Here is a 24,153-nt window from a genome sequence, read left to right on the forward strand (position 1 = left end):
TGGATTTTAGTGGGCTTTTTGGGGGTGGGGTGGGAGAGGAGGAGAAGGGGGGTGGGTTTGCGTTGAAGTTGATATGAGGGATGTAATTGTGGAAAGAAGAAATACATAGTTGTAGATGTGGGGGATATCGTCGGGGATCTTCAGGCTTGTTTGATATGATGATATGATATGATATGATATGAAGCGAGGTAAAGGGAACATAGAAACTTCAAAAGTAGAGAACACATTAACTTTGTAATAATAAATTAGCAGAGTATGTATGTATCTTAGACGTAAAAGTGCTTTGAGAATTTGGACAAAGTCCTCTCCATTCATTATGTATTGATTTGGCTCGACTTGACTATTCTTCTCCCCGCTGTCTATGCAAAAGACCCCCAAGCAAACCATAAACACCATTTCCCCAGCCCCATCCAAGTTTTTAAGGAACGTAATGTGCAAGAATCAAATATAAATGCACCAGCGATTATGCCCAACCAGTTTTGCTGTTTGTTCCCTTCATATCAACATGAACATAGTAGTAAGTAAAATCACAGTATTAGTTTCCAAGAACCAGACTTCCTCTTGGTTTTTAGATGATGAGATGAGGAATATTTTCCTCTGTTCTCTACCAGATGACCCCCAGCCCGTTAACAAACCAGCCAAAGCTGCACACCGTAAGTACTGCCATGCCAACCATCAAGCCCAGTGCCCTCCGTTCCGTCTCCCCAAGCGCTCCGCTACACGTAGCGCACTTCCAGCCCGAGAGATCCGTGTACGGCTGCGGCGTATACATGCCAAACGTATACGAATCGTACACGGACATATACCCCGGCTGAGCAGTAGCGCTTATCGAGCTGCCGGCATCGTAGATGATGAGCGTGTACGTCTGGACGAGCAAAGGGTTCGAGAGGGCCGTTGCTTGGTAAGCGCCCGTGTCCCAGGTAACGACGCCCGTATTGTTGGCGACAGTTTGGTTCGCGGCGATGGTGTAGAGCTGCTGGTTGGCGGTGCAGGTTGCCATTACATTTATGGCGGAGGGCGTGCCGAGGAGGGAGGTGTAGTTCCAGCCGAAGGTTACGTTGGAGCCGATTTTGTAGTATTGGGAGCCGGCGGAGACGGCGGGTGTCATGAGGGAGACGCCGCCTGCTGGATTTGTGGCATCATAGGATGTTGAATTGGCTGATGTTGCCGTATCAGATGAGTCTGTTGTAGCCGCTTTGGTTATGGTGCCCGTTGAGCTTCCGTCGGTCGTTGACGGGGATGAAGAGTCGGTGGCTGTTATGGTGTTGCCTTTGCTGTCCGTGGTGAGACTGTCGGATTTAGTGTCTGTAGCGGAGGTATCTGTAGCAGATGATTTATTGTCTGTTGCCGTGGCCGTGGCACTTTCTTGTGTCGTGGTGGCTTGTGCTGAACCTGCTGGTGTCAGTATATCCTCTCTGGAGCCCCGGCATGAGCAGCATACTTGTATTATCGTCCCGTGCAGCAATCAAAGAATCCCGCTCCGGTAACCATCTGGGCCAAGGCCATGCTGCCGTAAATGTCGCGAGAAGTATGAAGAGCAACGAATATATCTGCAGGCTCCTGGAGGTCCTCATCGTGAAATAACGTTGGTGTGTTGACACCCCTTCAAAGATCGTCCAAGTCCTTCAAATGCAACTCCGGTATCCAATATATTAGTCCGCAGATCGATATTGGTTCGGCCAACAGATATCCTGATTTCGTTCTAGGTATCCGGTGAAGCTATTCGAGAAAATGTGGTGATGTTGATGGAAAATGCAAACCCCTGTATGAATTTAGACACGATGTTCCTCCGTTTCCTCAAGCAACAAGAAACGGCACACCACTTGCAATCACTCACCTCAGCAACTAGATGCACGACCGAACGAGTGAGGTCGTACTGTAACGAGAGGATGTATTAAAAGAGTATCGTATGAACGCTGTTGCGGGAAAAGTTGACGATGGAGGAGAAATGAGGTGAGGTCAGGTTGAGTTGATCTGAAATGGCTCTAGATTCGTTAGTTCAGGCATGATGCCCAGTCAAGCCTTAGGTAAAAGATCCACGCTAAACATTTCTCGTATTTAGGTATCCCCAATCCCCGCGCGCCGGCAAACACAAAAAAGGCTATACTATTTTTAGAATTCGTACTTGAACGCCACTTTGCTGGGCTTTTCTCCAATATTAACCAATCAGAATCATGGCATCTTGTTTTACGAAGTACGAACAGAAAAATAAGCTCTAGGAGCATTACGCTTTAATACCGAAGGGAGCTAAATAAGAAGACCGACGATTCTTCCTCTTGTAGGTTTTCGTGTCCTGTTTCATGTTGAGCAACAAGCCTCTCGAATCACGTGTAGCCCCTGAGATATCTACAATAATGCAATGTTCTTTTGAAGCAGTTTATTCTATATATTGCGTGTTGTCAAGGATTTTGGCAAACATCGACAGCTATCAAAGTTGATGGCTTGCTGATCAAGTCTTACGAGCGTAAGCCTCAGCCTTCACGAAGGCTCTCTGCAATCCATCCAAGGCTTTGCATCCTAAGTTTATCCTCCAAGATCAGCATTTAGGTCAACAAGCGCAGATTATGTCTCGTGGAAAGAGGTCAAACCTGAATATGGAAACGTGTTACTCAAGAGCTTTGCAGTAGCGGAAGTTGCAGTCCATTCTAAAATCATCTATCGAAGACAATGCTCTCACCGTTAATAAATGACTTGGGTAACTCTGTCCATTCAAGCCTGGGTGACCACGGATTGATCAGGTCGTGGGCCTGAAGCTTCATCGAGATTATTCTGTCCGTTAAATGCTTGACCGACAGCGAGTTGACGCATGACTAGGCATTGAACCGACATGGCCAGGGGGTGCACCGAGGTTGCTTTGATCGTTCGACGTTTGGCCGATGGTGGATGATTGACTAGGCATTGGACCGGGATGTCTCCGAAAAGACTCTTTTGACAGAACGTGATTGCCTCCAGGCCATAACAATGTCGTTTTCATAATCCAGCCATTTGACATTTGACAACTCAAATTCTTTGTCGTTTGTTTGACTCCTGAAAGGAGCTACGTGGACACCTCCCTCACCCAAATAAGTGGGTGCAATAGTAATGATGATGCTGTCGATCCACTGTTGGTTTCTCTGCCTTAATAGATCGTTGATGACTGCCGCACCGCCCTCGATCATAACGCTCCGAACTCCAGTGGCTCCAAGGGCTGACAAGATTTCTTTCCAATCAACCCCATTCTCCTTCGAATCATATTCTCCAGCCTGTATAACACCCCCACCGACGCCACGGAGCCTGGACCTGTCTTGGTCTACACGTTGAGTGACTGTCTCGAACTCTTTGTCACCTATGTTTTCCACGCTATTGACCGTCCATGGCGGTCTGCCCAGTCCTTTTTCTGCAAGATCGAATAACCTCTCGCATGCATTCTCTTCCCATTGTTTAGATGGGTCTAGAATAATCGGTCGTGGTTGCCGGTCCAGCCCTACAGGATACTCTTCATCATCACTATATTTGGTGTTGAGGCCAGGATTGTCGGCCATAGCAGTTCCTCTACCAATGAGAATAGCATCGTGCCGGGACCTCAGATAATGAGTCATTGCCTTCGTCTCTGGTCCCGATATTGCGGTTCGAACTCCTGGGTTCAAGGCAATTTGGCCATCGAGAGATTGTGCGTAGGTCAAGGTAACGTGGGGTATAGTAGTTCTTGGATGACCCGTATTCTGCATTCGACTAATTGGATCCAGCGAGACGGGATGATGAACTCTTGATTCCGCTGATGCAGGATCACTGTCGTTCAAAAAGGTAGTGCGGTTTGGTGGCAGGTAGGGCTCAAGCTCTGTACGCCTCGCATTGGAGAGGGTGACGATTACAGGCCGTCCTCGATGGTCAACAAAAATGTCGGAGGGCTCCCCAGAGGTGAGGATTTGAATACTGGAGCTGTGTAGCGTAGCATCAGTCGGGGGATACGGGTACGAGTGTCGTGTGGCCATTGCGGATGATTGTTGTTAGTGGAGTTGTACATGATATTGATCTCTAGAATGTCCCGGCTTTGCGACCGGTTGTGCTTCTTGAGGCATGGCGTGGTGTGGATGGGATGAAGGAGTGAAATACCTGTAGTTGAAGTCGTCACTTCTCCACTTGTACAGCCTCGCAAAACACCCTTCAGCCTTGTCGGGACGTGACATCCCTTCCGTCTAAAAATGATACGCCACGCCTCACCAAGCAGCTCTTATCAAAAAAGAAACTGGCCAAGTTATATTTCCACGGAAGTTCTCTTTTCCTCAACTTCCTTTGGAGTCATAATATTGATGGCATTCCAATCCCGTGAAAATCTATAGATTCAAGAAAAGGGCGTGCGAGACGATACATTTTGCAAAATACCTAGGTAGGATCGACATGGGAGGTACGTGTACGGTACATGAGCCGAAACCGAAGTTGATAGCAGAGCATGAACAGCCTAATAGTAGATTTTGTATTCCACGAACATTTGTCAAGACAGGACTGTCTTTTGGTAATCCCATCACAAAATGGAAAGAGCGTAAAGACATTGTACAGTACTGTTATATTGTGTCCTTGAATGTTATACCTGAACCCCTGAAAACGTGAGGCTACTGCAGGGATCTCATCTCACTGGCGTACTGGCCTCGTTGCTTCAAGCGCCATCATCAATCGCTACAACGCTACAGCAGGAAATTTATTTTGTTCAACAGCACTTCAACGTGTCTTTTGCAGTTATCATATTCGCACCTGCCCGCAATCAAGGCAACAGGTAAAAACTCCGATACTGTATGGTACAGGGAAGAGGATCATGATTCCAACGCCTCATAATCTTTCAACACGGCTTTCATGAGACCAAGGATAAGGATGCGCTCACGCCAATCCCTTCTGCTGCTGGTCCTTCTGGCATTTGCTGGATGTACACTACTCTATCTCAGAAATCAAGCATCATACGGTCTAGGAGTCTCTACCCCTCATTCTCCAGTCGATGGAACGCCAGATCGCAAAGATGCTCCAGCGACAGCCCCGACCACCCCAAGCCCCCCTCGATCGCCAGCTTCGCATCCAGTATGGCAGCTCATTAGCGATGCGGAGAAGGACTATAGGGCGATGCTAGGGCGCCAATCGAAGACGTTGGAAGAAGCAGTTGCGGAATACAGACGGCGCTACGGCATACATCCTCCCCCGAATTTCGACAAGTGGTATGATTTTGCGAAAAAGAAGAATGTCCAGTTGATCGACGAGTACGATTCCATTCAACACTCCTTGAACCCATTCTGGGGGTTGAAGCCCAAGACAATAAGGGCGCGGGCACAAGAGGCATTAGGGTTTGATGCGAACAATTTAATTGGGGCTTTGATACGGAATGGAGCGGTTAAGAAGATCGATGGAGGAGGAGAATGGCAGATGGATGCGACGGTGGGCATGATGAAGGGATTTATAAAGTACTTGCCGGACATGGACCTCTGTTTCAACATTCACGACGAGCCGCGAGTAGTGATTCCCTTTGACGATATGACGAGACTGATGAAGACCGCAATGGAGGTCAAAAAACCAGCTGCGAAAGCTGTAGTGGATGCCCGAAATTCATGGTCAAAGAGACCATCAGACCTTAGTGATGGCTCCCGCTTTGCAGATGTCAGAAAGACCCGGTTCAACGTCTATGCCCACCAGCCTACATGGACAGAGTCAAGAATATCCTGTCCTCCAGACAGTCCTGCCCGGGCAGATCTTGAAGATGGGCCAAAAGTGGACAATTTCGAGAGCTACGCAGTTGGAGAATTAGGATTCGTGTCCAACCAAACAGCATTCTCGGATATCTGTCAATCTCCCTCTTTCAGCGAAACATTCGGCTTCTTCGAGCGCCCCAATGCTTTCAATATAGTCCACGACCTCTTCCCCGTCTTCTCCCAATCCAAAATCTCCTCTTACTCTGACATCCTGTACCCCTCCCCCTGGTATTGGGCCGGCAAAGTGCCCTACACAGAGTCCGACGACATGCCCTGGGCGCAAAAGGAAGACAAGTTCTGGTGGCGCGGCTCTACGACCGGCGGATTCAGCAGAGACGGCGGCTGGAGACGCCAACACCGTCAACACGTGGTGCAAAAAGTAAATGCAGGCGACCAAGCCAAGATTCTCGTTAATAACGGGCAAGGAAACGAGGAACACTGGGAGGTGAAATCACTGCCCCGCAGCGAATTCAAGGAGATCATGGATATTTCGTTCTCGCACGTCGGGCAATGCGACCAAGGTGACTGCGATGCACAGCGTGAATTCTTCGATATCAAGAAAAACGCCAAGCAAACCGAAGCATGGAGTTACAAATACCTGCTCGACATGGATGGGAATGCATTCAGCGGCAGATTCTACGCTTTTCTAAAGAGCAGGAGCTTGGTGTACAAGCTTGCTGTGTTCAGGGAGTGGCATAATGAGTGGTTGAGACCGTGGGTCCATTTTGTACCGCTGAGCTTGAGAGGTGATGAGTGGGTGGAGGCTGTGCGGTGGTTTGCGGGGGAGCCATCGGGGAAGAAGGAGGCTGAGAGATTGGCATTACAGGGCCGGGAGTGGGCGGATAAGGTGTTGAGGAATGAGGACTTGGAAGTGTGGTTTTTCCGACTACTGCTTGAGTATGACCCCTCCGCTACCTCCCTTGCTTTCCTAAATCATCTTAGCTAACTAATTGGCAAATAGATACGGCAGATTGATCGATGACGATAGGGAGATTATAGGCTATACAACGCCCTCTCTTTCCACATCTAAATCCACACCAGCGGTATAACTAATCAAGGAGGGGGGTATTTCCTTCATTGTACAGTAATTCAAATGATTGCATGACATGGTATGGCATGGCCTCGTATGATATGGGGTACTTAAGGAACGGAGTTCTTTTTATTCGTATCTGTATGTATATGTATAATACCCATACGCTCTTAATATGAATAATTGCTTTTCTCTCTCTCCCTTCGTTCTTCTTTTCTTCTATTACTTTGTATGCCGAACGCGGTTTACAACTCTTTGACTGGCGCTTTCGGAAGGATAAAGAAGTGGCGTGTCAATGGCCGGTCTTGATATATTGCTGTGTCATTAGGAACAAAGAGCAAAGCAGTCAGCAAGACTTACAGCCAAAAGATAAACTTAATACTTGCCTTGATCCTTCGTCTCGATTATGTATATTATGATCATTCAACTTTAATCATCTCTGCACAAACGATTCAGATGGCTGAGACTTCGTATAAATCATAGGTAGGCAATACTAGCTCCATAGAAGAGCGTCTATTGCGCCTACTACACCTATCACCCAGAACGACATGCCTCCAGACCGTCCAATTATTCCAGATCCCGAAACCTCTCCCCTCTCTTCCAGGGTTGGGATATTTATGCAGACCCACGGCTTCAAACAGAAACGGTATTCCAACTCAGAAAGCCCAGAGTGACAGCGCAAGGTAAAATGGTATTGCCATGGTTGGCAGTGGCATAGCAAGCTTTAGCAGAGTACACATGGTGGAGTCCTTTGAGAAACCGCTCAATCCAACTTATAAAGTTTGCGCGGACAATCCTGGAGCCCAATTACAGTTAGAAAGCTAATTCAAAGCAATAGGAAAATCGTTGGAGGAGAAATATCAGGTGGAGGAACGATTACAGTTTTAGACGATCAATAATAAAAAGGCAACTAACCGTAACAGCAATCGCGTGGAACCTTTGATAGGATTCTGGACCATGAGACGCCAATATATGATAAGTCAAAACAGTCGAAAAGACGTGAGAGAAAAGGTATTTGTATTTTCTTCAAACAAAACTCCGCTTATCCATGCTTGCTTACTTATGCCCCACCTCCCAATGCAATGAACTGCAATCCCAATAAACACCCGCTAAACCATAATCCCAAAATTCTATTTATATACATACATCCACCTGACAACTATAGACAAACCTCGTCCCTTTTCATTCTACGCAAACAGCGCAACAACAAACGCCAATCCAACCACAGCAATAGTGCCAATCGAAGCCCGCGCAGGCTTCGAACCTGATGTCTTGGAACTCGAGGCCGGGGCGTTGGTCGCAGGTTGGGGAGGGATGGTGGGGGAGCCGGTGGCGGTGATTATGACGTTGCCGGTCACGGTTGCGTTGGTGTATGTTCCAGCGCCGTTGGGGATGATGTCTATGGAGGTTTGAATGGGGGCTGAGGGGGTTGTGGATGGCGCCGTCCAGTTTGAAGATGAGGATGAAGACGTGTTGCAGCGCGCGACTGTATATAAACCTGAACCTGCTGTAGCCTGTGAACTTGTGTTTGATGGTTTCGATATGTTGAAAGACCACATTGAAGGTTGCATAGGCCGTAGCGTCATGACGCTACGTGAGGCTGATGTTGAAGCAGAGGTCCTTGTACTTGAAGCAGATGTGGTTGGCGCGTCTGTATATATTCTGAAGTTGGGGTTCGTTGCATTATTCGGGTTGTCTTGGGTCATGAGGAAACAATTCTGTAATCGAGTTGCGCTCGCGCTATCGTAGAAGTAACAATGCGAGTAGCAATCTCCTTCTGGTGATGTGTAGGCCCCGGATACTTTGACACAACAGTTTTCGAACGAGGTGATGTCGGTGTTGGTAGCATTGTGGGAGAAAAGTGCGACGTTATGAAGCGAATTGGCCGGTATACTCGAGAATGGTACACAGCTTGTCATATTGACGACTTTCTGAACTGACAGCTGGAGTTTAGTTATAGGATTGTCCTTGCAGTATCTCGTCGGGTGCAATGTGTGAAGGAGAGCTCGAGGTTTGCAATGTGAAAATGCAAGAAAAGCCATGAACAGGCCATCGTTCGGTTATTAAATCCCAGAGCATTGCTTCCTATTCCTTTCCACTAAATAAACACGTAAGATTGACCGTCATGAGATTTCTATCCCAGCGTGAGGTGGATTGCCACGCCTGTGCCTTCGAGCCCTTATCAGCCTCAAAGCCTCATGTGGTGGCTGATGAAGACCAATCACAAGCATTTGTAGGATCAATATGACTGGACCGAATCCACAACCGACTGACATTGGGAGGCTTAGTCGACGTTGGTTGGTTAGTTTGGTGGCTTTGAAACGTGTAGGATTGGTCCAAGGATCTTTTTCGGGATTGCATGAGCCAGAGGTCTGGCCTGGGCTTCCCCGCGCCTTTTCAGAGCTGTTGCACAGCAAAAAAAGAAACGCCCCATCGTGAATCATGAATGAATTTGATAATTGCTAGTTTGCGCAATCTCTTGATAATAGCAAGTATGTTCTGACAACTGACAATTGAAGAAGCAGTGCAGAAAGAGGTTACCGCTAGATACTATCTTGGATTCAGTCATGTCTTGGAACGTATAAGGAAAGAATAATATTCTACTCCACGTGGGACTGTATGTTCAAGATCTACTTCCATTGTGATACAGTGGCATTCAAGCCCGGCGTTCTTAGGCCGCCGAAGAAAGATATGACAATTCGACACGATTTCAGGAAGATACATCTTTCTTATCCCTCTTTTCTATTGCTCTCAAACTCGTGAGCAACTTCATATCTTGTTTCTTTCAAAAGGTGCCTTGCGGTGGAGACGGAAATTGCATGATAGTTTCCTCGCTGGACTCCATGCTCGCATACCCCCTGGAAATCACTTATGATCTGGTCTTGGACCTGCGATCATGTCCCTTCAATGTTCTACTTCCTTTAGAGTAGTCGTTTTGCACTTCGTAAGAAGTGTTATGCTTGGGTCGCACGAAGAGGGGGCGCAGGGCAGGAACTGAAGATGTGATCATCACGGTGCGGTTTTCGACGCTGTTGGTCTTACGTTAGTTGGATGGCGGAGGAGAAAAAGGGGCCTGACTTATGTGCACCAGATGATGATTCAACGGTGTTATCTAAAGGCGAAGGTAAGTTGAGGCTTTGACGTCTCTCTCCTCTCCCCTTCTGCCTATCTCCCCCTTCTACCTTGCTCTCCAGGGCGCAATCGTACCTCCTCTACTTCCCCTAAAGTGGCTGCGTAGCGCTAGCAGCTCCCGCCGCGGCCTTCTTTTACTCCTATTTATATATAGGCACGTCAGCTCGCACCTATATGGATAACGCCCCGGAGCTTGCACAGGGCCGCGGGGGATATATTAGAAGCACAAGCAGATGACTGTATGCCAGGTCTAGTAACTGGTGATTGGGTCATGAGGAGAGAAAGTGCTCGGCATAAGTCTGAGGTGTCCTGGTAGCTGTGTGGGGTTTCTTGTGGGGTAATCTACCAGCAACACCAAATCAAATACTCTCTTTCCATCCTTGTCATGCAGAGCATCAATCCACATTATACTCTTTAGAATATCTCGAACGGGCTCCCAGGTGGTTGTCCCAGTTCTCCGAAACGCCGCTCTCAGAAGTGGCATCAGCCACTGGTCATCTTCATCGGTAACGGCGGAGATAGCAGCAATGAATAGAATCCAAAGCCAAAGCTCGGGAGTTTGGTTAGAAGCACCAAGGCGCAAGACAGAATCGTGAAGCTGACGAGATAAATCGTGGTACCTCACCCGAACCCCTTCTGTCTGGAGGAAGACTGTTGTTGAGAAGGCTAGAATGGCGAGGTGGAGAGTTTCAAGAGAGCGATCTTTGCATATAAGGTGCATGAGACGGTATTCTATTGATATGAGTATCTCCTGATAGACTTCTGGATGAATCTTCTGGTCTGTTTGGAACGCAACATTTGCTGATATACAGAATTGGCGGAGATCCGTCCAGACCGCTGCGAGTCGTATATCATTATTCAGGTATGGGGTTTGAATAGCTAGAGCCAACTGATTCGGCTTTGTTGGAGGTAGATATGGTTGCCAGGATATATCCACGGAGAAAAATAAAGGCCTGGTGCCATTCATAAGAGCGATGACAAGGTCGGCTCTTCATAGAACAGCACAATTAGCATTTTTTATTTCGGAAAGCTGGCAGAATAACTATACCTGCAAACCTTGATCTGAAGTTGAGTATTCTCCTTGAGCATATGCAGACCACCCCTCATGGTCACCATCATATGAAGGCCAGCTATATGCTTCCTGGCTGCTTCATGATTCCCAAGAAGAATAGTCATCATGACAAGTGTGACAACGACAGCGATGGTGATATCTGAGGTTGCTGTCTTGGGATCCACCAATCTTCTCTGGAGCAGATGAAGAGTATTTGTCTCATGATTCATGCTTGCTAGAGAACTGCCTTGTCCCTTGACCCAATCGAAGTATGCTTGGGTGGTCCACAGCGTGGAATGAAGATACATAGGATCGGACTGCAGGTATTGGAACCATATGGATCCCCGATAATCGAACGCAAGGCACAATTCAATGGGATACATAGACTGCTTAATGACCGTACAAACTAGATGACCGTAAGTATACCGAAGATGAACACTGACTGGTTTGAAATCTGGGGAGGGGTTGTGTCTCGGAGCGGCATTCCTCAAACGTATAATGGAAATCGGAGATTCACGCACATACATTTAAAGATAAGGTCCAGCATATAAGGTTGCGTGTTATCGAAAGCAAAACGAGTGACAGTCAGATCCGAGCCATCGAACTGCGTCCGAACGAAAGTGATTTCGCTCCCATTCTGGATCAATTTAGGATCTGAGTCATTCTTGTCACGGTACCCATTGATCCAATTGCCTGGTTTCAAGCGGGAAACCATTGACTTCTGGTGACTTCTGCCGCGTTTAGCATGGCTTCTAATAAGTTTCCGTGTTGCTGTATCGTGCTTCTCGATCGAGTTACTGACGATGAAAGAACTGAATCTTCGACCTGGACAGAGCCATTAATACCAATAAATTAAAAGGACCGAGGGAGGATTAATGCTGTACCTCCTTCAGTAGCGGTCGAACTGGCCATGAGAATTGGACGGGAGTTGACAATGGAGTGTTAATCACGGTAGAAAGCGACCTTTAGACTAAACTAGGCATCATTATATTCGTCATGATATTGTCCCTAAGTCGTGTTCCAACAGCGATAAACACATGATACTGATAAAGACTATTGGAGATGTTCAGAGAGGATGATGCAGTGGAGGCGGGGCGGGGGCGGGGGTCATCCGGAAGACCAATCAAAGCCTTGTGCCAAGACCAAAATCGATTGCTGTTTTGGGCATGGTGCAACGGGTTTACACTTCCCCCCTTCTTTAATCTCTTGTCTCTTGAAGAAGCACTTGAAGAGTGATATCTCATGCTGCCCACTCGACCACGCGTCGAGGAAAGTCCTCATTAGTCCCAGCTCAGCAGCGTCTATCTTCTCCACTGGCTTCTTTTCCCTTCCCAATGCCGGGCTTTCAGGGTACGTGCAAGGGGAAGTATCCTCGCAGAAGTCTTGCCCTAGACCTATTTTGTACTTGCTCCTCCCTCAAGTTGTTTGAGGGCGTGGAATTACTATATAATAACTCGCATTCCCCTTCTTTACTTCTCACTAGACATCATCTCGTCTGAATCTTCATTCAACCCCGTCTTCGCTCACATCAATATACCCTCTCATTCAAAATCTCCCAGTTCATATTACCCCATACCTACAGCAACATGGCACCCTCAAAGTCTATCGAGATGCAACCTCTGCGAGAAGGACTCGGCACCATCTTTCTCCGGTCACAATTCTGCACTAAGCCTCAATGGCCACCAACTTCAACGGACTTGTCTGAGAAAGTGGCCATTGTCACTGGATCCAACATCGGGCTAGGTTTCTACTCATGCATCCATCTGCTTTCCTTCAAACTTTCCCATCTCATCCTAGCCGTACGCTCGGTCAAGAAAGGAGAGGACGCCGCCTCGAAGCTCCGGGCGCAGAACCCTAAAGCGAAGATCGAGGTTTGGGAGCTCGATATGGAATCCTATGATTCTGTTCAAGCTTTCACACGCCGTGTTGAGACAGACTTGACCAGGCTCGATATCGCCATCCTGAACGCGGGCATTGTGAATCAAGAATTCTCTCTGAACACCAAGACTGGCCACGAAGAGATCATCCAAGTCAATTACCTTTCGACCATGCTTCTAGCCGTCCTTCTCCTTCCAGCATTGAAGACCAAGTCACCCGTAGGGAGTCCAGGTCGTCTAACAATCGTCAATTCTGGTCTCGCATATGGTGCGAAATTTCCAAACCGGGATAGAAACCCACTGCTTCCATCATTCGACGATACGACGCTATTCCCATGGGACGCGAACGAGCGATATTCTTGCTCCAAGCTAATGTGTCAGTTATTCTTTGTGAAGATGATGACCTATATTGAGGCCGACAGTGTGATTGTTAACCTGGTAGATCCCGGCCTTTGTAAAGGATCTGGCCTGCATCGCAACGTGAAGGGTATCGTCAGCGGGGCGATGGCACTTATGAAAAGTGCCAGTGGTCGAACTTTGGCCGAGGGCTCTTCTACGTACGTTGATGCTGCGGTTGTTAAGGGCAAAGAATCACATGGCTGTTTTGTTTTCGACTGGAACATTATGCCGTAAGTTCACCCTGCTACGGGCGACATCTCGATGATTTGAACTTGTGAATACTGACTGAATGCTTTGCTCTGCTAGTTTCCCGAATATGGTCTACGACTCTGAAAGTCAGGCTGTTATCGACAAACTTTGGATCGAGACATTGAAGGAGTTTGAGTTTGCAGGCGTTCAAAGTATCTTGCAGAACCTGTAGAAGGTCTGAAACTGTATATATTATAGCAGACTAACGTTCTATACTGGAGAATTTTATATCTCCAAGTCTCAGTCGTCTTAAATGTTTCCTGAACGGCATGAAAAGCAGGTGGGGTAGTCATTGATGGGATGAACTTCTATCGGAGGCCCTGCCGCTTAGCAACTCCCTTTCCCCTTTTTAAACAAGCCGAGATGATAGACCCAAGAGATTCTTTTTACCAGTTGTGGTTTGCAAATTAAAATAGGCACGGCATACCGCATCTTTCAATAAACCATGGTATATTAAGTATCAGCTCCTTTATATATGCTATTGAATCCCATGCCCGAAACCAGGTGAAAGATTCTCTGTCACTATTCATTTCCTAAACGCAAAACAACGCCAATGGCAGATGATTTCTACAGTACACTAAATGTCCCGCATGCAGTCATTTCGCAATAAAAACCCCCACATAAGACATGAAGTTACGCTAACACGGTTAGATCCATCCTTTCCATATACAAAAGGTCAAGGTCTCGATCGAGGCCAATGGGGGAAGATCTTCCAAAGAGGTCGGTGGGAAAATGGTACAGGAGAAACGAAGAGGTCATTATAGCTGGGGTGGGTTGTTGCCCCAGGAAGAGGGGTTTATGAGGTTATTTGTGTAAAGCTTATGCTCAAGCACCATCCATCTCTCCATCCGTGAGGTCGTTGGCTTCCTCGATTGGATAATCAATTTTCTCTTGTTGTGCGATGGCTTGTGCAGAGACGATCTCGGCTAAACGTTTCAGACGGGGAGTTTGCAGCCCTAAATATTGTCAGTAATTGAATGAAGGGCCTCGAGGGTCGAAACTCACATGATGGTGTGTATGTCTCCAATGCGGTAATGACACGGGGTTCGGCGATTTCATAGGGGCCACTGTCATCCATATCTACTGCTGTAAGAAGGAGCACGTCGCTTTTCTCTGTGACACGGGACGCGACAGCTTTCATGATTTCACCATTGATAGGCTGTTCATAATCTGCGACGAGATACTGGTTGAGAAGCTTTTGGATTTGATTTGGCGACAACCTATAGATTCGTCAGCATTCAGCGCAAGAAAGAAGTGTGACTGAGACTTACATCCAACAGATATCCTGGATAATCTCGATGTCATTAAGAGTCGCTTTCTTGAGTTGGAGCAGCTTAGTTGCTTGCTTTGAAAGGGTTAGCTATGTTGTTTACTGATTATTGGGTGAAGATCGACTTACCATCAGATGCTCAAGTTGCAAAGTCCCTTCCGGCATGTCATGGCTCTTGCACCACTCTTCGATACGGGTGATGTTGTAATTGATTTGAAGACCCCGCTTCCAGGACAGGAAATTGCGGCGCATCAAGAGATCGTTGAATGCAGTGACGCCCACCAATCTGAGCAACTCCGTCACGGTCTGTGTTATAATGGAATCCTCAAGGTAGTATGCTTTCATTGCCTTGAACACGTTGTTGAGTAAACTGAGAAGATTGTCCATGCTGAAAGCTGGAGCAGAATTGCTCTGGAGCAGCTTGCCTAAGAATCGATTGCTCTCGTTGGTGACAAACCCGGGGAGGGATTGTGACTCGATGATGGCGGGGATGATCATTTTCTGAAGTTTTTTCTTGAGGACCTTCATCCAAGTGTGATAAATGTTGAATTCCAAGCTCTCAAGGTCGTGCTTCACAATTTCGAGAAGACGATCATATTCGTAGTTGTCCGTTTTCTGAGCCTCGTACCAATCTTCCGCGAGGAACACAAATGACAGCATCTCATGGACGTTGGAGAGCCAGAAGGCACCCGGATTGATGGCCTCTTCACCATCGTGTTGCATTACTTCCTGCTGGATAGACTGCATCACATTTGCCAGGAATCGCTCCGATTCCTTCACAAATCCGTTGTTCCACATTTCAGAGGTGACCAGGTTAATCAAATAGGACGGGAATAGCACCTCCTTGTCTGTGGGTGGCGGTGTAGTTGATGGGGTCGGGATTTTGAGATTTCTGATCAGTCCCATGGTCACTTCGTCGTTCAGACCATCTTCGTCAGCCAGGAGATTCTCCAATTCGAACTCAACATTGTCAACACCCGGGACGAAAGTAGAACCCGAAAGAGCTTGGCGCTGCAAGTTGCTTCCTGTGACTGCCATGGAAACCGGACGAGGGTTGTAAGCCGCGCTGACACGGTCAATATCGCGGGGTTCGGCGCCTGCGCTACGTCGCTTCGGCTTCTTCGATGATACCAAATTGATGAGGCCAATGGATGGTTGTTGGACAGCAGCACCGTTGGTGAGCTCTCCATTCATTGGCATGATTGGCACTGCCCGCTTGGCTGTCTCAAGCAGGTCTTGCATTTCAGTCAACTGCTGTCGGAGAGACAGCTTCTCAGCCTCGTGATCGACGTTCGCTTTCTTCATAGCTTCGAGTTCAGAACTCGAGATTCTCAGATTCTCCCGCAACTCTCTCTCCTCTTCTTGCAAACGTTTTATGTTGACCGCCGACTCGTCAAAGCTTTGCTGAACCTTCTTCATTTCCTCTTCCATAGCGGAAAGACGGGCTGCAGTGATACCAGCCTGATTCGCCTCGGTCTGCAACTCCTTGGATCGGGTCTCTAACGCATTGTGCCTATTCTTCCAAGACTTGATCTGGTTCTCGAAGTTCTCCACCTGACTCTGGAGAGCCTTGTTCTCCCGCTTCATGGTACCAAGAGATTGCGTTAATTCGACAACCTTGTTTTCTAACTTGTAAGATATCTGCTTCAAGTCACGAGCTTCCTCGCGGACCTTCTTGTACCCTCGCCTTGCCGATTTCCCCCTCCACAAGCTTTGGATGATGACGACCTTGCGTCTGTACGCCCTCCAGCTCTTCATCTGTCGCCTGGATCGCCAGCTTCGCTGGATCAGAACTGCAGCTTCTCCGAGGCGAGTATTCATAATTTCTCTTCGGCGCAAGAATCCCTTGGCAGCAGCTTGTGCGAGAACGACGTTATTGCGGATAGCAGTGAAACTCTTCCGCTGTTTCTGGCCACGCCATACTCTTTGAATTGTAGTCGCGGCCTTGATTGTCCGGGCTTCTTGAGCATTTTGCCGGGCAAGGTGAGCTCTGGTGACTGACTGGAATAGTAGAATAGCATCCCGCGCCTCAAGGTACTTGCGACGATAGTACTTCGCCTTGAGGTTTTTCTGGATCATGATGGCACAGTCATTCAAACGTGTTGTTCGTAGGTTTTCCAGGAAAGCTAGCATTCCTGCTCGGAAGAAGATTTTTGTCAATCCGAGTTGATACTTGTCCAAGCCCTTGCCGTTACTTGTCCCGAATGCTTTCACCAAAATCTTGTTGGCCATATCTCGGATTTCTGATGTCCATGCAGATGAAGGCACAAGCATGTAATATCGCAGCGCAAACTCCTCATATGTCCATCTCGTAGGATACCCAGCACAACTAATTCTGACGGTCTCGAGTACACCACACGCCCGAAGCTGGCTCAGCACCATAGGCCCTTCGAAAACCCACGACTCTTTGCTTTCATTGGGTTTGAGGCATCGAATATAGTGTACATCGGTATTATTGATAGTGTGCATGAGCTCAATCAGTGATGACTTGAAGATGCCACCCAGAGTTGGTTTGCGGTTCACAGCAACTCCTATTCGTCGCCCCGCAACAGGCTTCACGGCAGCCGAGGAGGCAGAGGCGGTGTCCTTTTCGCGAACCGCAGATGCCGCATCCAATACCTGTCCCAAGAACTTGTTCGATGAAGCCCTCAGCACCGCCATGTGTTCATCGGGAACTGTATCTCGGTTTTTGTCAATAAAACCATCGGATTCATAAGTAACATCAATGGCGTAATGGCAAACAGTGAAAGAGGATTTGCCGAATCGAGGCTTCTTGTAAAACTTGTTTTTGTCGGCGGCATAATTGTGATGCAGTTTTGTGACGAATTGTTCATCAGAACCCATGGGCAATCTGGATTCCTCGTCAAGTAGGGAAAGAATGCCCAGTTTCCCTTCAATCAGATCTATACAGGGTTGATTGTCTGAGAAATCGATGAACTCCCATTGAATCTGCTCCTTCACGTATTCCTCTTGCTCCAACTTGAACACGTGGGCATTGAACTCTTGCTGTAGTTTCTCGTTGGCATAGTTGATACAGAATTGCTCGAATGAGTTCTTTGCGAAATGCTCGAAGCCGTAAATGTCCAGAACACCGATGAAAGATGACACTCGAGCAAGAACTTCGTCGGTGGCTAACGCTTTATTGATGTTCTCAACCAACCAATCGAAAAGGCTGGAGTAGACAAATTTTGCGACCGAGTCTCTGACTACAAGCGCTTGTTGCTGGGTCAAATTTGATGTAATTTTCTCCCCTCTTGTGATCAGCTGCTTCTTGACCGTCCATTTGGAGAACTCCACCGGGTCTACCCCGAGAATTGCCGCGGCTTTCTCCAAATTAGGTTCTGTCGACGCGAGCACAGAATCTGTCCTTGAAGCTGTGATTTTGACATTTCCAAGATGCAACAACGCTGCAAGAAGTTTGAAAATTTCCTGTTGTTGACTATCGTAAACCCCAATAGTTGCTAACGACTGTTTCAAGGCTTCAAATTCAGCCTTGTCATCGACACTATCGATTGATGGCGAGCTTCCTTGGTTCAGATAGTCGAATTGTTCGACGGGTAAAAGATCAAGAGCCTGGCGTTGGCTTTCTGTTGCGCCTGCTACCAGTTGGTAGAAGATGTGGTAATTCCGCTCCTTCAATGGTTGGAAGACAAGTCTTGAACGCTCAAGCAAGTACGTCCGAATCTTGGCCCCAATAATGTTCGTCGTCTTGTCGAACATGATCTCAATATATTTTCCAAATCTAGACGAGTTATCATTTCTTGTCGTTTTTGCGTTACCAAATGCTTCCATAATGGGATTTGTGGCAAGAATTCGCTCCTCTGTCTCACTCATTGCCTCGGCTCCACGTTTTGTTTTTGTCCCTGGCTGATCTGGTGATTCCCGTGTAGCAAAATATCGCATTATATACTTGGCACTGACTGTCTTCCCGGCTCCGGACTCCCCTGATACAACGATTGTCTGGTTATTCTGGCTCCGCAGCATATCACTGTCTGATCAGAATATGCTCCTAACATCTGCAAAGTGCACTTACGCGAACGCTTCTTCTGCAATAGCAAAGAGATGGGGAGCCTGGGTCGCTCTTTGTTTCCCCGCATATACCTGCACCATACCGGGGACATATAGGGAGTCTACTCGGGCAAACGGATTGGTGGCGATGAGGACAATTCCACTGTAGGTGTATATTTCTTTCTGGGAATACCGTAGCTTGATAGCTTGCAGGACTGTATGTTTCCATCAGTATACCATCCACTAGCACACCACACTAAGTATAGAAGTATAGAGCATACCGGCTGGCTCATTGAGATGAGATAAATTGGTCAAGTCATCGCTGGCTTCAAGCATCGTAGGATTCATTAGGGGGGGCAGGCTGGAATTGTCATCAGACGCGAGTGCTTCTACCGTTGTCTCTATCTTCTTGGTCTGCAGCAACATCCAAAGTCAACACTAATCGGTCTATGAGGGTGCGTTTGAATGACTTACCTCCCCGTTTGCAAGATCGAAGACGAGCATGACTTTGTCGCCATCCACCGTTTTGCTGGTAACTTCGGATGCAACCCATCCCTCTGTGACATCTGGCTGCCAGGCCTTGGTGCCGACATCATAATTGTGCGCCATCGAGGCGGTGCCGACAGACTGACGAGGTCCTCTTCTCAAGGTCCTTTGATGGGCAAACCGGTCTGGATCTGGATATGGGAGCTGCAGCGTGCATCAACAAGAACAAGATGTGAGACGGAGCACGAGGCCGGAACGAATGGCTGGAAAGAGGCAAGAGGCCACGGCACAGGGTCGAGGGTATTATAGGTTGTGGGGGACCGGATTCATCTGCGTCCTGCGAGGAAGAAGAAGTAGAAGAAGAGGTCAAATCGGATCAGATTGGGTTGTGTTGAGTTGAGTTGAGGTCTGCGAGTCTCTCTCATCTTTGGACTTTTCTTGCCAGCCAGCTCGCGTTCGCGGTGCATGGACATGGATTAATAGCGCTAATTACCGGGCTAAGCCGTAACGGTAACAACCCCTTTTCTCAACCAGCCACCGTACTACTACCGTACCTTTATAAGGGCCTAATCATCTATTTCTGGACGTTGCAGACTGTGGGCGTCACGCTTCTTGATGTGTCGTTATATCGAAGAACTATAAAAACAATATCGTTTACTTTGAATCACGGTCACTATATAAGCCACAACAGGCAACTTACATGTGACTGAATCTGGAGTCCGGAATATTTCTTCATTTACTTTGGGGTCAAGCTTCACCGAAATTGGCCGTGACGGGAGCAACCGAGAAAGGGTTTCAGGTGAGGTGAGGCACCATTTAAGTAAAATAGGTCATCTGTCGAGATTTGCGTTGCTCATTTATATTTCCCATAAAGTCTCTATTTTTCATGTTGAAGGCATATTATTATTGATCATATTCGCCGAATTGCTTTTTTGTTGAACCGATCCATATGATTTCCTTCCTGGAAATCCCCGCCAAAACCACCCCAAAACTCTCAAAACTTGATTCAGTAAAGCACTCTTGTTAAAATGCGAGCTATATTGAAGTTAGTCTGCTTCAACATATAGCTACAGAATTTGCTACTTACAGCTCAAGGATTCTAGGCTATCGGAGATGTCTTTGATCTCGCTGGACTGAACATTGCTAATATCAGCCATGAGGTAGGCAACATCTCCTTTATTATCAGTAATTTGTTTGTCAACATTGTGGTCGCCGAGGATCTCGTTGACTGCTTCAAGTTAGCATTGTGGTGATAGAGGGCGGGAGGAATAAACATACCCCTTCTCAGCACACCAGGAACATTGTGATGGATGTAAATGACCTATGCCCATCAGCCACATGACGCAGGTCGGAGTCAGAAGAACATACCCGGACATGATTGGGCTCGTCCAGCGTCAATGAACGCAGATTGACTTCTGGGAGATTTACCGCTCCAAGAGTCACACCGAGGTTAACGTATCTGACCAAGGCCTCCCCGACTACTCTACGATTAGCCAGAATTTAGCAATTCGAAAGAGCAACCAACCTTCAGCACCAATGGCTCTCTGGGCCTCCTCTGTGCTGCCTCCGATATGTGGCGTAAGAATGATATTCTTCAGACTGCGGAGATCCTCTGCCCAGTCATTCAGGCTGTTGGTAAAATAGTCACCATTTCCACCGGGTTCATTGGGGTATACGTCTAGAGCTGCGCCAGCAATTTTGCCATTGCGGGAAGCATTAATAAGGGCAGGTATGTCGACTATAGTGCCACGGCTAGCATTGATTAAGTAGCTTCCCGCTTTCATCTGTTCGAATTGGGGGGCTCCAATCATGTTTTTTGTTTCAGCTAATTCAGGAACATGGCATGTTACGAAGTCGGCGTTGTTGAGGAGCTCGTTGAGGGTTGCAACTTGTCTCGCAGTCCCCAGTGCCATCAAATTCACAACGTCGTAGTAGATTACTGACAGGCCCATTGCCTCCGCAAGGACAGACAGCTGTGATCCGATGTGGCCATAACCGATTATACCTGGCCACAATGTTAACAAACGCCGCAAGGTGTACGAGGCATCGACAGACCAAGAGTCTTTCCACGGATCTCCCAGCACTTGGAGCTGACTTTGTTCCATGTGCCCTTGTGCAACTCATTAGAGCGATCCCCCAATTGACGAGCCAGGACAATGATTTCACCAATGACCAGCTCTGCAACACTTCTAGAATTGGCAAAGGGGCTGTTGAAGACAGCAATACCATGCCTCGCGGCATACTCGAGGTCGACTTGGTTAGTCCCAATACAGAAACAACCAACAACAATGAGATTTTTGGCCGCACGAAGGACCTTCTCATTAAGCTTGGTCTTTGATCTAATACCAATAACGTGAACATCGCTGCAGTAGTGGAAGAATTAGTTAGCCAGGCAGCCTGCAGGCGGAGAGGGGTTGAAGAGGGGTTGCGGGGTTGGAGTTGCCCCACCGAATCTTTTCAATCAATTGATCTTCTGGCAACGACGACTTTACAGCTTCGACCTGGTAACCTTGCGCGGCCAAGATGTCCTTGCCACTCTGGTTCACGTTTTCCAACAGCAGGATCTTGATGTCTTGTGTAGCAAAGGGCTTCAATTGTTTCGTTGCCGCAGTCATGGCCCGGGTGAGGTTCGGGGTGCCAAAACTGGCCGGGGGGCTGTAGAATGTGGCCGATGGGGAAGTCGAAACCGCGATGCTGTGGGCGACTGTGCTATCTAGTCTACTGGGAGAAGGCGCAATGTCTTTGGCAGGAGTTGGAGCGGCCATTTGTGCTCAGATTGTTGCGTGGATTTGCTATGATGGGATGGTTGGGGGATATGTTGCGAGTGAGTCAAAGATCCACCAGGAAAAGTTTTGTATGATGGCGTTAATCAGCCAGCCTTGCGCTCAGCCTTGCACCTACACTTGTTCAGCTGACTCGACAGCTTTTCAACCCCCCGAAATTCTAACTGAACTTGACCTTCTACAAGCTTTGGGACTTCCTGTCCTACAGTCACAACATGTTTATAAGGAGGGTACTGCACAATCACGTTGAAGCGAGGCGTCGTAATCTTCGGTCAACTTTTTGTTTAACATCTACGGAGAACGCCTTTTGCGATATTTGCTTGTATGAAGTTGATGCAGTACAACACGTAAAGGAGAGCTGGCTCCGGGAAGCGGATTAGTCTAGGAGTGACGAGAAAAGCAGCCTGTCATGCGTTGTTGAAGCTCCAATGCAATTGCCACAACCCGCCTAAATCCACAGCTATACAAGCTGGCGTTTTCTGATAGCCTATGCTATGGAGTCCACTGTAGGACAATAATCAATAAATCAAAAGTGCTCAACGATCAATTAGCTCTGCTTGCATTCGGCGGCCTCCTGCTTGGGCTTTGCGGCATCATCCTAATTTTGTCAGTCTTGTCATAGAGAAAGAAGGGGGGTTTGCGAATTCTTACATCCTCCTCAGACTCATCCTCATCATCATGATCCTCGCTCTCATCATCTTCCTCATCATCTTCATCCTCGAAATCTCCCTCTTCCATATCTTCGTCCAGTTCCTCAAATTGAAGAGCTTCACCTGTGAACCAGTCGATAGCACGTGGGATGAGCTTCTCCTTGATGTCTTCACCCAACTGGTAGTCGAGCTCAAGACGCTCCTCGATATCGGTGGCAGCATCGTCATCGTCATCATCCGTTGGTGCCTTAGGTGGCGAGAAAAAGTTGAAGAATGACTCTGTTGGTACAGTCTTCTTAACTACGCGGGTTTGCTTTGTGTCTATAGCGTCGTCAATGGCGGTCCTAGATACGAAAGGAACGCTTGTACTTACTCTTATTGCGTTGCTTCTTGCTCTCGACACGCACAGTCAGATCCTTCCCAGCCTTCCAGTCAATCTTGTCACCTTCGGCGTGATCGTAAATGAAGTCTCCTCCATACCCGCTCTCATTTTGATAGAAGTAAGTCTTGGTGATGGTCTTGTTGGTGAAAAATTCATTGTCGGCGAACTGGAAGATCAAACGGAAGCCAGGTTTGTCGAGATACTCCATTTGGACGTCGACCAAGTCCTTGAGGACAGCCTCATCTCTGTCTGTAATCATCTCGGCAAGAGAAACCTGGTTCTTCATGGCGGACAACCAGAACTCGGGGATACCCTTGACATTCTCCGCAGTCTCCTCTGGTTTTACACTCGGTTCAGCCTCACTTGGCTCATCATCATCCTCCTCCTCGCCAGCCTTGATCTCCTCATCCGTAGGCTCAGTTGAACCGTTGACTATCTGGGCTCGCTTTTGGTACAGCGGGGTGAATTTCGCAAAGTATTTCTTCTCCAACTCCAAAACTTCTTCCTGGAATTCCGCCTCGAGTTTCGAGTGTTCTTTTTGGACGCCCTTGAGGCCAGCGACGCGACGGCGGACAGGTGCGGGAAGGGACTCAACGTATCCTGACGAGCGACCAACAAGCGAGCCGAGCTTGCCCTGAATCATCTGAACGAGCTTTGGGTTTTGTGCAAATATGGAGGCGGCAGCAGCACGGTCAAACTCCTCTGTGGGTGGATTAGAGATGATTGAGAAGAAGTCAAGAAATCTCGGTGAGGGGCAAATGTGAAAAGCATACCTTCTTTGATGGTGGCAACACCGGGCTGTTGAGCATGGGAAGAGATAGGGGCATTGTTGGCCGGGGTGTTTTGAGGAGTGCTGTTCTCCATAGTCAGTTTGGATTGCCTCTGTGTGTGTGTGGATGGGGTGGGTGGTTGACATACGGGGCGGTTTGGAGGTTTTGCTTCTTGGGTATTTCCGACATGGCGAATATTTTAGACAAGGAATAACCTTGTGGTGTATAGGTTTGCGTAGATAGATGCCTTCAAGAAAAGAGGCCTCGGTGTCTGTTGTTATCTCGCTGGTTCGTTGGCTTGGCTGAGTTCTTTCGTTTGCGTCAAACAAGATGCGATCTGGGTAAAGGGAAGGGAGTT

The 24,153-nt window shown here is 47.8% G+C and overlaps 8 protein-coding genes across 8 annotated transcripts; 2 read left to right on the forward strand and 6 right to left on the reverse strand.

The window, feature by feature from the left end:
- Positions 1-604: 604 nt before the first annotated feature.
- On the reverse strand, positions 605-1,574 carry LHYA1_G003706 (uncharacterized protein; the record flags this gene model as incomplete). The annotated part of the gene is made up of 2 exons (XM_031148675.1): positions 605-1,395; positions 1,442-1,574. 2 exons carry the CDS (start codon positions 1,572-1,574, stop codon positions 605-607), a joined length of 924 nt encoding a protein of 307 aa, XP_031004167.1.
- Positions 1,575-2,709: 1,135 nt separating this feature from the next.
- Positions 2,710-3,971, reverse strand: RIB7_0 (2,5-diamino-6-ribosylamino-4(3H)-pyrimidinone 5'-phosphate reductase; the record flags this gene model as incomplete). The annotated part of the gene is made up of 2 exons (XM_031148676.1): positions 2,710-2,891; positions 2,939-3,971. The coding sequence occupies 2 exons, from the start codon at positions 3,969-3,971 to the stop codon at positions 2,710-2,712; spliced, it is 1,215 nt and encodes a 404-aa protein (XP_031004168.1).
- Positions 3,972-4,845: 874 nt separating this feature from the next.
- On the forward strand, positions 4,846-6,757 carry CXT1_2 (Beta-1,2-xylosyltransferase; the record flags this gene model as incomplete). The annotated part of the gene is made up of 2 exons (XM_031148677.1): positions 4,846-6,605; positions 6,670-6,757. The coding sequence occupies 2 exons, from the start codon at positions 4,846-4,848 to the stop codon at positions 6,755-6,757; spliced, it is 1,848 nt and encodes a 615-aa protein (XP_031004165.1).
- Positions 6,758-10,139: 3,382 nt separating this feature from the next.
- Positions 10,140-11,833, reverse strand: LHYA1_G003709 (uncharacterized protein; the record flags this gene model as incomplete). The annotated part of the gene is made up of 5 exons (XM_031148678.1): positions 10,140-10,169; positions 10,217-10,859; positions 10,919-11,327; positions 11,447-11,746; positions 11,806-11,833. The coding sequence occupies 5 exons, from the start codon at positions 11,831-11,833 to the stop codon at positions 10,140-10,142; spliced, it is 1,410 nt and encodes a 469-aa protein (XP_031004166.1).
- A 674-nt stretch (positions 11,834-12,507) lies between these two features.
- Positions 12,508-13,618, forward strand: yanD_0 (Short chain dehydrogenase; the record flags this gene model as incomplete). Its single annotated transcript, XM_031148679.1, has 2 exons — positions 12,508-13,427; positions 13,504-13,618. 2 exons carry the CDS (start codon positions 12,508-12,510, stop codon positions 13,616-13,618), a joined length of 1,035 nt encoding a protein of 344 aa, XP_031004197.1.
- Positions 13,619-14,271: 653 nt separating this feature from the next.
- On the reverse strand, positions 14,272-19,333 carry MYO2 (Myosin-2; the record flags this gene model as incomplete). Its single annotated transcript, XM_031148680.1, has 7 exons — positions 14,272-14,402; positions 14,452-14,666; positions 14,718-14,791; positions 14,846-18,704; positions 18,750-18,939; positions 19,006-19,138; positions 19,199-19,333. 7 exons carry the CDS (start codon positions 19,331-19,333, stop codon positions 14,272-14,274), a joined length of 4,737 nt encoding a protein of 1,578 aa, XP_031004196.1.
- An 883-nt stretch (positions 19,334-20,216) lies between these two features.
- On the reverse strand, positions 20,217-21,975 carry SER33 (D-3-phosphoglycerate dehydrogenase; the record flags this gene model as incomplete). The annotated part of the gene is made up of 7 exons (XM_031148681.1): positions 20,217-20,245; positions 20,298-20,438; positions 20,489-20,531; positions 20,579-20,688; positions 20,736-21,215; positions 21,266-21,573; positions 21,659-21,975. 7 exons carry the CDS (start codon positions 21,973-21,975, stop codon positions 20,217-20,219), a joined length of 1,428 nt encoding a protein of 475 aa, XP_031004199.1.
- A 565-nt stretch (positions 21,976-22,540) lies between these two features.
- SPCC364.06 (putative nucleosome assembly protein) lies at positions 22,541-23,984 on the reverse strand (the record flags this gene model as incomplete). The annotated part of the gene is made up of 5 exons (XM_031148682.1): positions 22,541-22,591; positions 22,645-22,964; positions 23,017-23,727; positions 23,799-23,878; positions 23,944-23,984. The coding sequence occupies 5 exons, from the start codon at positions 23,982-23,984 to the stop codon at positions 22,541-22,543; spliced, it is 1,203 nt and encodes a 400-aa protein (XP_031004198.1).
- Between the last annotated feature and the right edge of the window lie 169 nt (positions 23,985-24,153).

The sequence above is a fragment of the Lachnellula hyalina genome, assembly GCF_007821495.1.
Source record: "Lachnellula hyalina strain CBS 185.66 chromosome Unknown contig00096, whole genome shotgun sequence".
Lineage (NCBI taxonomy): Eukaryota > Fungi > Ascomycota > Leotiomycetes > Helotiales > Lachnaceae > Lachnellula > Lachnellula hyalina.